The sequence below is a fragment of the Patagioenas fasciata genome, chromosome 2, assembly GCF_037038585.1.
Source record: "Patagioenas fasciata isolate bPatFas1 chromosome 2, bPatFas1.hap1, whole genome shotgun sequence".
In the NCBI taxonomy this organism is placed as follows: Eukaryota; Metazoa; Chordata; class Aves; order Columbiformes; family Columbidae; genus Patagioenas; species Patagioenas fasciata.
The window spans coordinates 75914076-75932469 of NC_092521.1; the positions used below are offsets into that span (position 1 = coordinate 75914076).

General features: G+C 36.2%; 1 protein-coding gene across 3 annotated transcripts in view; it reads left to right on the top strand.

The window, feature by feature from the left end:
- Window positions 1–18394, top strand: part of ADCY2 (adenylate cyclase 2) — a 224471-nt gene that overhangs the window by 162042 nt on the left and 44035 nt on the right. For all 3 annotated transcript variants that reach the window (XM_071804444.1, XM_071804445.1, XM_065832081.2), the window contains 3 exons: window positions 457–526; window positions 3710–3807; window positions 10064–10148. In XM_071804444.1, coding sequence (XP_071660545.1) covers window positions 457–526; window positions 3710–3807; window positions 10064–10148 — 253 coding nt within the window. The remainder of the gene's footprint in view (window positions 1–456; window positions 527–3709; window positions 3808–10063; window positions 10149–18394) is intronic.

Sequence of the window (18394 nt, forward strand, 5' to 3'; positions counted from 1 at the left end):
TCAGTAAAAAAATCAAATTCTACCTCTAGAGTACAGCGTCATGGTCAAGAGAGGAATACAGCTCAAAGACAACCACCTATTTAATATTTTTTTTTTTTACATTTTTGTTTGGAATAGGAGTTTGTGAAGTGTAATTTACTTGCCACTGTTGCATATTGTAACTGTGCTTCTTAAAGGTACCTTGTGAAGGACTTTTTTTTATCTCGGGTTCTCTTCTGTGCAATGGATATACTCCGTTATTTTGAACATGAGTGGAATATCAGTGTCAGAGTTACGTCACATAAAATCTCTCCTTTTATTATCTTTAGTAATGATGCACAGGAAAAAATGGTTCATCTAAGCTTTTGTTTAATGTGTATGTTAGCAATAGAAGTCAAAAGGGAGAGTGGATTTGTAGTTTCTGCTACAGGACTATTTTATTATTATGTCAATTATAATGTTCCTTTTCTCTTCTAGGCAGTGGCTTAAATCTGAAGACATTCAAAGAATATCACTTCTTTTCTATAATAAGACTCTGGAAAAAGAAGTAAGTTATTTTCACTGCAGAGTCATGGGTGATTTCGTCTTTGCCTCATCATAAGTGAAACTTGTATCTCTTGATTTTGTAACACGGAGCCACGGCCACAGCACCTCTCCTGCAGGGAGAAGTGCTCAAACCTTACAATAATATTTTAGCTGATTTATCAAAAAATTTTTATGAATATCATGTCCAAGACTGCCTTCTGCTTTGTAGGGCTCTGCAGTTCACTTGAATTTCTTAAAATTTTCATGGTCTCGCAGAAGTGGGAGGAGGTTTGATAGCCCAAATTTGATGTAACTAGAGCAAAGAATTCCTAAATTCCATCATCTGCATCCTCAAAAGGCATTTATCAAACTCCAGTTTGACAACCCTTTCAGTGAGGAAGATTTTCCTAATATCCAATCTGAACCTTCCCTGGTGCAACTTGAGACCATTTGCTCCATTCCTATCCCTTGCTACTTGGGAAAAGAGACCAATTTTTTTTTTCTTTGACGTGTCTCTAAGACTCCACCTGTAGTAATGATAGCTTTGTAATTATATTGGTTGCTCATTAGTTTTCTCCATATACACTTGATGCTCGCAGTCATTCCAGGGAAACAATACCATAAATGTATTTTAAGAAAGATACCTTACTGTCTTGGATGCAACATACTCAAATTTATTCTGACTAATATCATAGAATCACAGAGTAGTTTGCGTTGGAAGGAACCTTAAAAATTCATCTAGTCCAACTCCTCTGCAATGAGCAGGGACATCTCAACTAGATATGTGTGATAAACGTGTTTGAGACATCTGTGTGCAAATGGAACAAGTGATATTGTTTCTAGCCCTTGGAATAATCATCAGAACAAACGATTCTTCCCTTTATGTGACTGTCATGACCACTAGCTTAGAAAGTCAGGCCTTTGTTTTGTGGCCTTGTAGAGCTTGATTGTTTTTCTACATAACTGACACAGCCTCAGCAGAAAGATTGGAGAGTTGCCTCTTTCTGCTTTCTCCTAAGCCTAGAGCAACTGAGAGCTGAACAGTTGTGCTGTCCTTCAGGGATGTAAGAGGTAGGATTGACCACAAGCACACCTGATGAGAAGGGGGTACAGAAAATATTACCATACTGTGTTCACACTGTACAGCATAGATGGAAGTGTCCTCTGGGTCCCATGTGGTTGTCAAATACATATTTAATTATTTTTGTAGATATCTTTCAGTTCAAAGCACCTGAAAAAGTTCTGAGATTCTTTCACAGCTCAGCAGAATAGTGTTCCGATGACCATCTGCCAAAGGCAGATGTTGTAAGCTCTTGGCAATACATTAGGGTGAAAAAACTTTCAAGGCTCGTTGATATTGTGTAGAAGATGGCATAAGAGAGAGGAAGCTACACCTGGTGTGGTCTCATTCATGGTGTTTAAAGGGCACACTGGGTGGATCAGAGGCGTACCTTTAGTGTGGGCGGTGCTAACAGATAAATTCTGAAAGAGAACTTGAGAGAAAACCATCATATGTGCACTTTGGACCATCAGGGGATCAACACTTGGGAGAAAACCAGAGGGCTAAGTTATTCAGCTGTGTAGATGCTCCATGTAGGAGTCTAATCTCTTCTGGACTGTAGAATACTAAGGAATGGCAAAGAACAAATTGTTCTTTTTGGATAAGCTTTTTTGTATCTTTCTTCACCGCCTTTTAATGAGTCACCAGTTCAGTCTTGACTTTAAAGAACTCAGTCAAAAACCTGCTTTTGATTTAAAGAGGAGCTTTTCAAGACCTGGAATTACAGCAAGGTAATAAATCAAAATAATTATTTAATCTAAAGATCAAGTTGCCAGACCTCACTGGGAAGTGTCTGGGGAAGTATGAAATGCTGAAATGAATTTAAAAGTTGGTTGGAATTTTTTGAGATTTTAACATCGGCCCAAGGTCTAAATTTGTTGGATAAAACCTTTAAGAAACAACAAACATTCCACAGATGGAAAAACAAAATTTCCTACAATTGTAGCCATCAAGCAAAGTCTCATTTGTACCTCGAAATTCAGTTAGTTATGTGATAAGGATTGCTTTTAACTTGTCATATAATTCAAAAGTCAAAAAAAGCTGTTGAGTTGCGAAATTCAATTTCTACATGTCCATGTAAAGTTTGGCGTACCAGTTTCAAGGGCAGAACTTGGCAGTAAGCACAAAGACACAGCTGCATGCCTGCAGTGAGAAAGCACAGCTCAAGCGCTTTCCATTTGATGAAGCTGGCACTCTGAGCACTTTGAGAAAATAACCTTTGATACATTTTCTTTTCATAATCAAATCTTAAACTCTTGCCCTTTAAAAAAACTTTGATAGTGTAAGTAACTTTAATAGGCCCAATACTTAGTTCATTTCCCTTTGAGTACTTAATTGGTTTCAATCAGGACATATTTATCTCAAATAGCAGTACAACTCTGATAAATATTTAATTGCTTAATTCTTATGTCTCTAGACAGGCTAATTAGAGATACATAAATAGATTTTTTTTTAATGACAGAACAGATCAAATTGACTGTCTCCTAAGAACATCAAGTGTTTAGTAGTATCAGTGGACATATGAGACCTTTTAACACAGACAAAAAATATTTTAATTGAGGTAATATTATAGTCCCAGTAAATATCAGTGTGATGGCTAGCTATGGTGTTAGAAACAGAATGTTTATACACATCTGAGGCACAGTTTACACTTTTCTGCTTTGTGCGCTCCAAAGTTTCCTATCTGAATGAGTGTTACATTTTTTTATAACTTTTTGAGCCAACTTAGTATTTATTAATAATTGAAAATCAGTTTGAGGAATTAATGACTAAGAAACTTGCAGCTGGCTAAGAATGGTTGGCCATTCCTAAAAATATTTTAAAATATTATTTCACCTTTTTTTTTTTTTAATTAAACTATTTACAATGAATTTGGGATAGTCCTGTTCTGCGGAAGAACAAGACAAAACCGTGTGACATGGCTGCTTAAGCTGTTTTTCAATGGGTAAAAAGATTCAATATTATGTCTGACAATCATTAGCCGTAACTGAGTGGATATGAAAGTTACTGAATAACAAGAAATTTACTGTTGCTAGATACTGCCTATACATATCTGCATCTTTAAGCTGAAATTTCAGTTGGGTGATATTTTATCTGCTTTGGAAATTCTGTTTTTAACATTTGTTTGTGTTTTTTTCCTTCTAGTATCGAGCAACTACTCTGCCTGCATTTAAGTATTATGTGACTTGTGCCTGTCTCATATTCTTCTGCATTTTTGTTGTGCAGATCCTGGTATTGCCAAAGTAAGTGGTTTTTAAGATGTACTCATTCCTGTGTATATTTACCCATTAATGTGAAAAATAAAAATGTATAAGTAAAAAAAAAATATTGGAATTCTCAGATTACAGAGGTAAATTCATGGAAATGAAACTGAACTGAAAAGATTGTTTCTAATTTTAAAAGCTGTCACTAGCATGGTGCCAAGCATTAGTATCAATCCTTCATTCATTTTAGTTTTTCTCTTTGCATTTAAAAATGTGTGATGATGACAGGAATGAAATTAATATGTGTAAAGCAAAGTAATACAAGCTATAGTTTTGTGCAACTAAAACTACATGTGAAGTAAGTGTGACAATTGCATATTGAAGTGAGATAAAATGGACTGCAGAATTGGGACTGTGATTAGATCAATGTGTTTAACATATTACTGTTATAATACTGCTCCATCAACCGGCAGATAGAGCATTACTGTTCATAAAATGTCTCTTTTTAAAACTAATTTTATAATATTGTAATCAGTTACTGGAATAATTATTTTTATAAGAATTTTTATATTGTGAGCTATTTTATATTTGTGCATATAAATCAGCTCTCTTTTTATCTGTGCATATTCTAAAAAGGTTGAGAAAACTGGAAGACAGTTCCAGTAAAGACTATTTTACTAGACTTCTTAAAACGCAATTTCACTGTTGATTGTTTACATAGCGAAAAGCTGGTATTTACTTAACAGCAATTGTTTCCAAAGCCAACACTGTATATTCCCTGTGATACGGTATTTCTTTACTCATCGTCTTTTCTCCTGTGCAGTACTTTCAGTAGTATTTGTAAACTCTGTTGATTCATTGGTCTTGTGCTGTAGTACTTACATTTTAATTCAAAGCCAGAAGGAACGTTTAGGTAATTATAAATTGACTTTCCATATGGCAGATTTGTTTTATAACATATATAAAGTTTTATGGACTTCTATTCAGATGTTATAACATTTTCTTTGCAAAGGGTTTTCCAGCTAGTTTCTAACACGGAGACACAAGCTGCCAAGAGACGCTTTTCCGAGAGTTCAGACGGATCCTGCACATGAGGCATTACTATTGCAAAATACATAACTAAGACTCATGACTAATTTTATTTGTCATTTTGCATAATGAATATATCTTACAAGCTCATACTGTATTTTGATTAGTACAGGAATTAATTCTGGGAAATTCATGGTTTGTGAGACACCAAAAACCAAACTTGGATCTAACTAGTCCCTTCCAACAGTATAAATTATGAATCTGGTTTTATGTTTTGATTTCAGTCATAAAAATGAATCTAGATTTATCACTTGTCATGCATGTAGTAAGATGCTCATTTTTCTCTTTCCTTATTATGTCTCCTAAACCAATTGTGTAGTTCATTCAAATATACCAGATATGTGACATCAGTGAAATCTTGGGGATCTGTATTCAACTGGGGAAGTTTCCTCCCACTTGTAAAAGCACGTCCTGATATTACATGGTCTTTTTCTAATATCAGAGCAAAAGATACATACAATTTATCATTTTCATTACCAAAAGGTAAATTATCTTTTTGTCCTTTTATAAGGCTGCATATTAAATTGAAAAAGCAATAGTGTAAAATCAAGTATTGCCAACATGGATGCTATTCAGCTTCAAGGGGTGTGTGGATTAATTCAAGAGATGCAAAAATGGAAGACAGAAGGGCAAGGCATTATACAGGCATCTGCATCTTTGCTGGAAGACTGGGAGCACTGCAAATTAAAAAGAAAAAAAAAAAGTTGAAAGTTAAAAAATCACCCGTATATCACAAGTGTAGGTTAAAATGAACATACTGCAGTGCTTCAACTGTTATTTCCTTCCGGAAGATAAATAAGTAACTAAATAAATACTAACAGTTTAGCATAAAATTCTATCTAGCCTTTTTGTTTTCTTCCATATATTCTACAGGATTTTTAAATGGTGATCTAATGAAGACAAGGAGATAAACTAGGTCTGTCATTGGATTTTATTGATGCACTATTCCCTTAATCTGGTTTTGCAGCAGAAATCATTGATTTCTGTGCAGGCACACAGGTGCTGCTTTAAAGTAGGTTTGGAGATACTTGATGGTGAGTAACATCCAGCAATTTGCAAGCAATAAGTGCTATCTCCAAGATCATGAGACATTTATTTCAAGGCTGAAATAATGTATTAATGTTTTAATTTTTCCCAACATCAATAAACTGATGTGATGTTTTCACAATAAACTTTACACTAAGTGATAAATATAAATTTAATCAAGTAAACAAAATATTGGCATGAAATTTATCATGAAAAGTATTGTGACATTAAATGACGGTAAAGCTTGATCAGTACATTTCACCCTACATTCTTCATTTGGGGAAACAGTCAACTGACATGGAATTGGTAGTGTTGTTTTTTGAAATGCAAATTTGTGAACTGATGGGAGTATATTCCTACTGAACAGGAGTTACTTCTTGTGCTATTCAAATGAGGTATTTGTTTGGGGCTACGTTTTAGATTCTTCCCAAGTCTTCACTTTCTGAGGCTGCTGTGTTCAGGAGGTTGTGTCCTATTGTCCTGAGTCATGCCAAATTAAGAATCGTCTTGTTCTACCCATGGAAGGTGGTTAGGAGGCCTTAGCAGTATTTTCAGTCAGGCACAGCTGGTTTTCTTCATAGAAATGCTAGTACTTAAAAATTTTGTCTGGAAGCAGGTGTGTAAAATGTAAGTATAAACAAAAGAAAACCGTCATTACTAGCTATTTTTTTTGCTGTATCTTATTGGAAAAAAAAAAAAAAGGAAAAATAGAAGAAAAAAGAAAAAAACTCAAGTTACAATACTGAAATGATTTTTCCAAACACTGGAACTGTCATACAATTAGTCTACACAGCCATTTAATCCACTGATGGCTTGGTGAAAGCATCAGTTGAATTAAGAAAGCAATATCTACTATTAGATACCAAAAAAGTCTGAATTCAGTATTGCCTTGTATAATTATCATTTGTAATTGCTTCATTATGATTTTATCAACTCAAGAGAATTTGCAAATAGTTCAAACATGAATGTTAATTACCTGGCAAGCTAAGGAAATTTTCTATGTCCCATTAAGGGGCATGTGTCGTAAGTCACACATTTTCCTGTAGAAAGAATATGTTCTCTTCTCCCCTTTTCAGTCTCTTAATCTTCATAATATTTTTTTATTTTTCTGTCAAAATATTACCAACAAGACCTAAGTGTATATAAATACATTTTTTTCCCCCAAACTCTTACCACCTGATAAAAATGAATTATTCAAAACAGATATTTACTGATGAAACAAGAAAAATATGAGGAAGATAGCCAAGATCATAAATTATTTAGACTTGGAACTATCTGAAGCCAGGGAAATTCTCATGTTGCTTCCTCAATTTTAAACTCTGTCCCTCTGTAGGTTATTGTTAACGGGTGTCCTGTCAGGGTTCCTGGTGGGGCACTGTAGCAGGGAGTAGAGTGTTCAGAAATGAGGTAATTCCTTGAAACATAGGAAGAGTCAAGTAGAAATTTAGCTGGATTATGGGATCCCAGGTGCTCTTTTGACAAAATGGTTTGCCCAAATCTGTCAATGCAATTACTTTGATGACTTGTGCAATGCATTTGATGACTCTACATAATAAAGGCGAGATTAGTTTACTGTTAAGACCTGTACTGTTTTGTAATGTTCCAGTGATTAAAAAAAAATAAATGCTTTTCTGTGGTTGTTGCCCCAAATGATGTTTGTTTATGGTGGCAATTTTTAGTATTTTGCTTCCCAATATAGCATTTTCAGCCCACTTCTTTCCTTCTAGGAGCAGCATCAAACTGTTTTGGCTTAGCCTAACTGAAACAGAAGTCCTGCTGTTCCCAGGAAAGAAGTGTGTGTGGGGAGCAAAAACCTTACAACTTTTCTCTGTATATACCACTTAAAAGGGGACTCTAAGAGACCGCTTTTCCTTTTGCTTATCCTCAGTCCTTTTCTCATTGTCCTGATCATCAGAATCTTGTTCACCTTGCTACGTAATTATTTTTCTTGTGCCACCTCAGTAACATCATTGATCACGGGCAACAGAGCCCTTTTGTTCTTGCCTGTTGCCCACGTGATTAAGGACTCTCTGCATAAGCTCTCCTTATTTCCTTTGCTCTCCAGTTTCTCTCACAAACATCTTAATTTCTTCCTCTACAAGGATGCACTCCAAAGCTGACTTGTAAGGCTATTCTTCTGTTGAATCATTTCTCAAGGTGTGCAGGCTCTATCTTTCAGATCAGAAAAAGAACAGCACTAGTTTGAAACGCAGGAATGGTTACTTGAATAGTGTTGAAGGACGTACATGATTGGAAGTGTTTATGCATATACAGAACATAAGTCTGTTAATTATATTCATTTTCTTTCATCTCTTCTGTTGCCTACTAGATTTTAAATTCCTGAGAGTAGAGACTGTAGTTTTACACATTATGATATACGGCTTACTGTCTCAGTCTCGATGAGAAATTCTTGGAGAACATGTATTCGTAAGCAATAATGATTTTCAAATAACTTCTAAAAGAAGTATTATTATAACATTAATGTACGTTGTGAATTGCCAGTTGTTTGGTTCTCATCAGCTTTTTGCGTCAACACAAAATCTGATGGATATTTAGCATATAAGAGGTTCTGTGAATGATTGGCAGGGAAGCTCATAAATTACTCTCCAAAATGCTTTTAATGGCAGCAATATGGCATCAAATTGGTTTGTGAAGTTAATGCTTTTTTGTTCTTTCCTGAAAATAGCTCCTATAACACTGTTGTTAAAACAGATCAAAATGTTTTGCAATATTTGTACGTAATCTAAGGAAATTGATCCATAGAGTTCTACTCCTATATTCTTAGTATTCTTGTTTATGAAATGCATATATTTGAATACACATGGCATCTCAAAAGAACAGAGATGTATGCTTTTATTAATAATGTATTTTAATCTGAATCATGCGTTTAGGGAGGAGCTAACTTAAAATGGAACATTTATTACAGTTTTGTGGGAAAAGCAAGGAATATAAAACCTATTTCTAGAATATCATGGCAATATTTCTAGCATATAGGATTTTATAAAATATTTGCTGGTACTCAGAGGATTTGAGAGATATTTTTTAATTCTGTAAAAATGTCAAATCTGTGGTGAAAACTGAAAGCAGAAACTCAGGTGAGGGACTTCATGATGACATCTAGTTCCCTTGCTTAAACAACTCAAGTTGGTCCAGAGCTTCTGATCTCCTCTTGGCATTCATTAAATGTAATTAGGTCTCATTGCATCTTTCCCTGGGCAGCCTTATTAAGTAGCTCGTATATGGTGCCTGATGGAGCAATTACGCTCTACTGTGGTACTTACATAGAGAGATTTCCACATTTGCAGAACAAATGCATGCACAGATTTCTTCTGCATCCCTGTTTCTGTTTACTGAGTATCTGGTGATGCTATTTTTGCCAGACTTTCCTATTTATAACACACAAGAACACTGAGTAATGATGATTTCAGGAAGAGTATAGATTACTCTTTTTTTTTTTTTTTTCATTTAAAGACGGTTGTTGTTTCTTCTTTTCTTCATGGTGTTTAGTTTCCCTTCCTCTCCTGTCCTCTGATACTTCAGACTTCTGGCTGGCCAGTCAAGTTTGGTCAACAATGGAGTTTTCAGAGGTATAGACTCCCTTTCCATTCATGAAATAGCAGTCACTATATTAGGGCTTTTGCTGACTGAGAGATTGCAGCACCACAGATACACAGGTTCTAGACGTGAGGCACTGAAAACTGGGCATCATTGTCCAATGCTATTGCTTTTCCTAACTTGGGAGGAATGTACACTGCCAACAAATTTATTTTGCGTATCTATTAGACTCTTAAATTTTGATATAATCAACAGCATAAAAATAAAATTAGAAGGATCTTTAACATAGGCTTTCTAAAGTAATAGCAAAACAAAACAAAGCATTGCTGCTGTTAATGAACTCTTTCATTTAAATTATTTGTGTGGAAGTTATTACCTTCTCATGGTCATAGTTTTGCAAAGTGAGAGGTAAAGCAAATTTAAGCATTCCTGAGTTGAGAAAATGGAAGGAAAAAAAAGGCCCGTAATTCTGGTAAGGATTGGAATTGTTTTTCCGTGGTGTTGATGTTTGGAAATTGCAACTTGCAGGTAGTAATTTTTCCTGTCATTTGTACTATACACAAAGAACGGTCATGCTACAAATGTGTAACAGCGAAATTAATACATGTTTTTTTTTTTCTTGTAGAACGTCTATTCTTGGAATTTCATTTGGGGCTGCGTTTCTCTTGCTTTCCTTCATTTTGTTTATCTGCTTTGCTGGACAGCTTTTGGTAGGTATTCAAGGAAATGTAATCCAGTAGTTAACAGTTTCTTTTAAATAACATGTTCTTATTTTGCCAAGTCACTCTGCCTTTGCAGAGTACCAGTTAAGTGAGAAAAGCTGGCACACTCAGGATTCTGAGGACATTGTTTTGTCCTTGTTAACATACTGTAAAATGTCCTCATTTATCTGAAAAACAGAACATGCCAGTGGAGTGACTGTCTCTACCTACACTGATATTTTCTTCCTCTCATGAAGCTGGATCCTCTGAGAGGCTTGCATTATTGTTTGATTGGTTGACTTTTCAAAAAGTTTTGCTATGGTGCTTACAGGACGTGATATATCTTATGGGGGACTGTGTATTTGTTTAAGTATGGTATAAGACCATTTTCTGAGTTTAGATAATATTTTGCAGTTAGAATTTAATTTGATATATAAAAATTTTATAATAAAATTCTAATTCTGCCATTGAGTGGTCCAAGTGTTATTGCAATACCTATTAGTGTACCTAATGCTATGATGAATTTGAGAATTTCACAAAGATTTGCATAAACTCTTCAATATTTCACAATATAATTTACATAATTTCAATTATTCTGAAACAGATCCAGCATATAACCCGATCTTCAACAAGATATTACAGCATTTGTAAAAAGTGAATGGAATTTGACTTTGGCATGTAATCTGGAGTAAAACTACCTATATACTTGTCACTTAAGCCCCACTTCTCCTTTTCTATCTTTACATCTTTCCACAAGCTCCCATGGAGAAAGATGAAAGATCATTAAAAAAAAAAAACAAACAATCCAACCCAAACATGCATATAGAAAAGACAATTGCATCACTATACAGTAAAACTCTAAGGAAAGGTGGCCTGGTAGTTAAAGCAAGAAACAGAGGAAGCAGATTTTTATAATTTCTCTCCCTTCCATTATGAGGCTTGTAATTAACTAGGACATGTAGTTAAGAAAATGTGATGATTATACACTTCACCTGTCTTTCAAATGAGGCAGGGATGCTGCCGCTGCTCAGAAATTAATCTGAGATATAATGCAACAGTATTTTAAAATATTTTAAATCCTTGAAGTGAGGTCCTAGAGGCATTCCTATTACTTAACAGCAAAAATTAGTTCTTCTATTATGTCATACTTGATTGCTGTTTGTTATTGACATAGGAGTAAAATGATGGAGTCAGAGTACTGCTGTTAAGTAAGGAAATTTCTTAAAAAAGCCTTCAAGAAAAGCCAGACTTCCTCCTATAGGAAAAAAAGGTGCCCAAGAAATAGTAGCAGAAAGTGCTGAGACATGCACTCTCCTGGGGTTTTTATTTTCAGGAGGAATATAAACATATTATTCTGCATTTAAAAGCCTGGCTAAGCAAAAATCCCAAGTCAGAGTTGAGGAGTCATGCCACTTGAAAAATTTCTAGAACCTGCTTTCAATGCCGTTTTCCCTATGTCTTGTATGTACTGTAAATACTGCCCAGAAATGGAGACCTATGATTGTGTTTCTGTTGACTTGCAAGATGTCGTGTTTTAACCTAAATAACTTGAAGAGGAGCTATTTATATCTGTGTCTTTATGAGTTCAGCTGCTCTAGTGCAGAAGCTATGCTGCTAATGAGCCGTTCAGCAAGTAAGTTGACCACAGTTGGTGCAGTGCCATCTTTCCTTCACGAGCATGAACGTAGTTCTATAAGGTGATAGATGAGATGCAGCTACCAAAAGAGGCAATCGGTTTATCTCTCCCCTGTCCTCTGCCTAAGATTTCTTCCTCCACGTCAAAATCCAAGTATTGTTTTGCAGCTTTAACCACATTTATATCCTATGTTATGTTTCAGAAGCATGTCCATTACAGTATGTGACCCATAACTCTACATGGTTTCTTTCAAGAAGAAATAGCCTCAAATTCTCAAACAAATAATTATCAATATCTAGTGTTTTTTACTATAGTGTCAGTGTTAACAGAAATCAAGCTTTATTGTCCTAATCCCTCCCACTTGAGTTTGGGGTATTTTTTGCCAGTGTGGGTTTTTCCCACCTCTTTTTATTAAGAGCACATTTTGGACTGTGCTTGTGTACACACACCTGCACGTATTTACAGAGTTTAAAATCACCAAATACCTCTCTTCTAAAAATGCACTTAAGAAAAGAAGAGAAGTGTTGGGGCCTGACTGACCCTGACAGATGAACTGTGGGTCAGCCTTGGTTATGGGCCAGACACCCACCCAGCTGCTCACTCATGGCCTCCTCTGAGGGGTGGAGGAGGAAAACAGGATGAGAAAGCCTGTGTGTTGAGATAAAGACAGAGAGATCACTCACTAATTACTGTCATAGACAAAGCAGACGTCACTTGAGGGTGACAGAACACTGGAACAGGCTGCCCAGGGAACTTGTAGAGTCTCCTTCTCTGGAGACATTCAAAACCTGCCTGGACGCCTTCCTGTGTAACCTTATCTAGGTATTCCTGCTCCAGCAGGGGGATTGGACTAGATGATCTTTCAAGGTCCCTTCCAATCCCTAACATTCTTTGATTCTGTGAAAATTAATTTAATTTATTGTCAATTAAAATAGATTTGGGTAGCAAGAAACAAAACCAAACATTAAAGCCACGCAGTTCCTCTCCGCTCTCCCAAACGCAGCTTTATGCCTTCTCTCCAGACTCCTTTACCTCCCCCCAGGCAGCACAAGGATGGAGGGTGGTCAGTACATAGACATTCCTCTCTGCTTGCTCCTTCCCTTCATACTTACCCCCTGCTCCAGCGTGGGGTCTCCACAGGCTGCAGTTCCTTCAGAAACATCCACCTGCTCCGGCACAAGTCCCCCGTGGACTGCAGTGTGGACATCTGCTCCAGCATGGAATACCACCTCTGCTGTCTCTCACTCTTTTTGTTCCCTCCTTCTCTCTCTGCCCAACATTTTCTGCCCTTTCTTCCCCAGGCTTTCCCTGAGGTGCCCACCCATGACTAAGGGGCTCAGCTGTCACTGCATTATGTGCTTTTCTCAATACCTTGACACTTGGCCCACTCAGTGTCCACTGATTTTAAATGGCTGTCACCACTGCAGACTAAGTCACACAGAAAACAACTGTGAATAAGTTTCTCTGTATGATTTTCATTTCCTTGGTGCCTTAAAAAAAAAAACAACACAAACTCCAGACTGCAGTGCTAAAATTACCAGCACTTATGGAATTTAATTACAATATTGTAAGAAGAGATTTATGCTCACTCTTTCACTGTGAGGTTATTATTAGTTGATCTTACTGTGCAGCAGCACTGCAGTGTGGTCCAACTCAATCTGTTGTGGAGCGATAATATCAGCCATTAAATAAGAACAGGAATGTTTCCATCAAATGATGCATCAGAGCGGTAGCACAAATAACGAGGTTACAGAATTCTCGAATCTGCCTTTGCGGCCTGTGATCCCCTGCCGGCCTTGGGCAGACAGGCTGAGGGCAGGGAGGGCTGACAGCTCCAAGAGAAACAGTCATTTGCCTGTAGGCGTTAGACCTTCATCAGTCCTAACTAAAATCAGCATATGTCCTGAAACTTGAAATTTATTTATATCTTTTCTATTCTAATTATTTATTTGTCCCTATGCTTTTTTTTTTCTTCAGATAGTCACAGTATTCACGGGTATTTTTGGTCTTAAAGATCCTTTTTGGCTTATATTTTCATACTTTACATATTAGTTATTCTTTTTTTATTAATTTGGAATATTTTCTTTAAATTTTCCTTGAGAGGTTTCTTTCCCAAATTACTTTCAGATAAGAGGACGATTGTCCTTTATCTCATATATTTTCTGTGTCTTTTTATCTTACTGAAGTATGCATGAGTTCATAGAACAAGTGTGAAATGCCTCAGACCTGGTAACTGTTAGATGTGTTTTACCTCCTGATGTGAATGCAAGGAAGCAGAGATCTGTTTACCTAAATGATACATTGGAAAATGTAATGCAATCAATAGAAAAAACCCCACAGTAAGCATGTGAAGGAAAGATCCCTGTCGTAGCTGAGGTAGCTTGCCAGAGAATTATTAGTCTCAAGCAGATGTTCTTGGTGCACTGATTCAAATACTGTCTCAAAAATTTCCTTCCGTTACCCGGGACATGTGTGCACTTAATTGATACAACATACTCTTTGTGCCAATTATTTTCCATTAATATGAAATGTTTATTCGTTGCATATGTTTATACCTTGCAAACCTATTTAGCTACTTCAGCTAACAAGGAAGATTAGAAGTAATAACATTTCTTTCCTATCATCTCATCTGAACATGTTTATAGTCTCTCTTAAATACCCAGTTGAACCATAGAATTAGCAGAACACAATGCCAACAAAACAAGCATCAGAAAATAATTGTCTCCGTAGTTGAGAAAGATGTTCTGATTTGAGGTCACCAGACCATCTAACAAAGTGCAGCCAGTACGTGAGCAGTCCTGTCCCTGCTAGAATGCATGTTATTAGTGTATTAGTTACATTACATCACCCCACCATATAAAGAGTGATACACAGTCTTTACTTCTGTTTGCAAGGATTTGTATCTTACTCTAAAGCAATTGGTATTGGTACTTAATGGTCAGAAAGACTTTGTACAATTAAGATACTTCAAAGCTCTGCCAGAATGTGATTATCAGCACCAGCATTACTTGGAAATTGTTTTTGACATGGAATCTTACTTCTGATGAGGGTGTCCCTCTTAATGCAGATAAGAATGAAAGACTGAGGCCCTTCAGTTTCTTCAATAGTGAGGTTTTGCTTGTAAATTCAGTTTAAAACAAGGATGGGAAAAGGAAGAACCCAGAGAGGCACTTTGGCACTTACAGCAGGGTCCATGAGAGAAGCTCACCAAAAGTCATTCTGATGAGTCTCTAGCACAGGCATCGCAATGGCAAATCCATCATCACTAAATTAGATACTATATTCAAACTTCAGGAACTGTTAGAAATGTACTGATTTCAGGAACAAAAATCCTACTCCTTACTCCTCTTGAATTATATGTGTATGATGTATGATGTGTGATTGTGACCAACTGAAGAAGTTGCCTAGCCTGGTGAAAAACACAAGTTTCTTATGTCTGTTGTGCCAATAACTTTTAATATTTTTTGATAAGTGAGACTATTTTGATTTTTTATTAGATGTGGCAATCCTGCCTTTTAGTGTCTTTGCCCAAGATGAGACTGTAAAGTTACCTCCAAGTAAAGAGATATCCATGTGTGTTTCCTAATACCAACAGTCCAGTATGTGGACAAATTTCCCTGCAGTTAATTAATACGAAGGATGGAAGCAGAGAGTATCCAGATTGTTTTGGATGTTCTTTTACATGTATAACGTGAGAGGTGATATCCATGACATTTAAGTACCACACTATGGTCACAGATGAGGGCTCCTGTTGTGTGAGGCAGTTTTTGGGTGGTAGCTTCTTACATGGAGACGAGGACTTGGTCAACACAGAGCATAGCATTTAGAATTCCTTCCTCTAGTCCATTGCCCTGAGCACTGCCTTAAAAAGTCATTCAGGTTTACTCTTTCTCAAAACCAGTGGGCCTTTAAATATTTAGTGTGAAATAGGAAAATTTTGATGAGAGGCACTGAGGATGTCTTCCCTTAAAACAGAGTAAAACACAGTGACTGTGTGTTTTTCTCAAATTAGGAAAGCATGAGGACTGAACTCTTAGTGTCTAAGCGCATAGTTATGTATCTCACTGCCATGTTCTTTCCTTTGAATGAGATAGTTGAAATGAAGCACATGGCCATTTTAACATGACCCTTGTGAAGGATAAAAAACACTGCAAATTGTGGAAAATTAAAAATGTAATACTGACTTTAGTTTTTACTGTTATTACTTTATTCTAGCTTTTGTCAAACCAGTTGTATCCAATAGAAGTTGAGTAGACTCTTCATCTGGATGCATTTTGCATGGTTCAAAATCCCTGGATTAGATTTACAGATGCTACCATGGACTTCAAAAACTTGGTGTTACAGTATTCATTTTACAAGTACTTTGGTCCTTTTTATCAACAGTAGGAGCATTACAATGTATTTAAAGTATAAGCTTATGTCTCTATACAAAAATAACTCTTCTCCAAGCTTAGATCAATATAACCTCTGTCAGCCAGTCTACCAGTTCTTTGGACTTGAATTTTGATGTCTTCTTCAATCTCAGTGAAAACAAGCATGAGAAAAAAAATCTAAATTTTGGGGCTTTTTAAAAATTCTTGATTTCTTTCTTTGAAGCATCAGTATTAGTAAAATATTAAGTTGTATTTGAATGCAAAATGAAAAGAATAATTGAACTATAGAAAATGTGATTCACTGGCTTTCTGTAAATAAAAGGTCTACAGTCAAGTTGTTCAAACCTCTGCTAGCATGTGAAGGAGAAGTGTGACAGCTCTTGCGACACTGTCTTTCATCTACAACACAGCTGTCACAATTAATTCTCGCACCAGTCCCTTGATCTCACTCAGAAAGACAGCATTCATTTTGTTAAATGCTGAAGTAAGGTTTTGTGTGTGGAAAGACAACACAGGATACATTTTAATAACCTGAATATTCAAAATAATTTATTACTCATTATCATGCTGAGCTGTCATATCAGATTTAACATGTTCAGATGAAAAGGTAATACATTAGTCACCTTTCAAACTACAAATACCTTTTATTTCTAGTTGATAAATGATAAACACTGAACCATATTCTTCCTGCTCCACTTAGAATTAACACAGAAGCTAGAGCTACTGAGATCTGATGTCTTACCCTTCTTGCATGCTTTCTAGAAATGATTACTTTCTTCCTTTCATCTCATTCTCCATTTTCTTAAGAAAATTTCAAATGAGACATAACATTTCCAGGAAAAAGTGTCTGACTTAAGCTAAAATATCAGCAAAATCAACCTGCACAGTTCTGCCAGTGCCACTAGGAGTCTGAATTTAATGGTCACCCCACCACTCCAGTTCTGTGTCCAGGAGTTCTCTAAATTTTCAGCAGTACTGAACTGCTGCCATTGCACCGGATATGGACTGGATGAAATGAAGTTCAGCAGATATGTTAATTCACATGGAGAATTACTGATCAACAGTGTATTTTCCATGTTTTCAAAGGAATTTCTGCCCAGTGGCTTCAAGTCTTTTAGAGTGAATCAGGGGTTTGTCACAAATTTTCCTTTCAGGAGCCTCATTGGCTTAACCTATGTAGGTTGCTCTCTCTGCTATCAGAGAGACCTGTCAGCTATTTAACACACCAGGTAGGCACGATGGATGTACCAAATAAAGAGTGGTCCATCCCCTCCACAACTCAGAGCTCTGCATTAAACAGCCTCTCTAGAAATGCATCACAGAGTTCTGGACGGTTTCTGTTTTATGACTGGAAATAACTATTTACAACTTAGTTTTTGAAGTTGCAGTCTAACACTCACATTTTTCTTCAGGTCAGAGCTAGCAATATCTGTAATTTAGCAATAGCAGCTGGAAGAATGGAATCTCTTTACTGATTAATCACACTGGCTGTATGCTATATTGTTTCCTGAAATTCATTTTATTCTTCAGAACTTTTCTTAGTGATAAAGTTGCCCAGAGAAAAATTTTTTTTTTAATGGAAGCAGAAAAGCAGCTTTTAAAAGAAATGTAGAAAATCAGCCCAATTAGTTGCTCCTTGCTAAAATACATTAGCAAAGTCAGGTGACATTGATCAAAAATCTTGTAAACAAAGGAAATTCGGAATTATTGCAGGGAATTTTTGTATAGAAGTTACATGAGTCTGTTAAAATTGTACTTGGAAAGCAATAAAGCAGTCCCCAGCAATAAATGCAATTCTCAGCATGGACATTGTTAAGTAACTTCAGCGATTTTGTACTGTAATTATTTCAATCTTTACTTTAAAAAAGTGTAGAAAGCTCACATTGAGCAATTGGAAGCAATGATGTTAAAGCAGAAAGTCCGAGAAATCTCCAGCATTTGACACCAACATTCATGCATTTAGATTTTGAGATTCAACAGAGATTTTCTGGGTGAAACTTAATTTTATCTTCAGAATTAACATAACACCAGCTCTTTGTGCAGAGGAAAACATCAATTTACATCACTTAGCACTACAAAAACACAAAAGCATATTTTTTATGATGTTGTTTTGCATATGTTACTGAGCCATGTTTTTTAAAGTTTTGAGATTGAAAATAAGAGCTGCTAGAGCATCTTGGCTCCAGTGGAGCTGAGGAGCCAGGGGAATGCTCATTCCTCGTCCACTAGAGCCCAATTTGATAGAA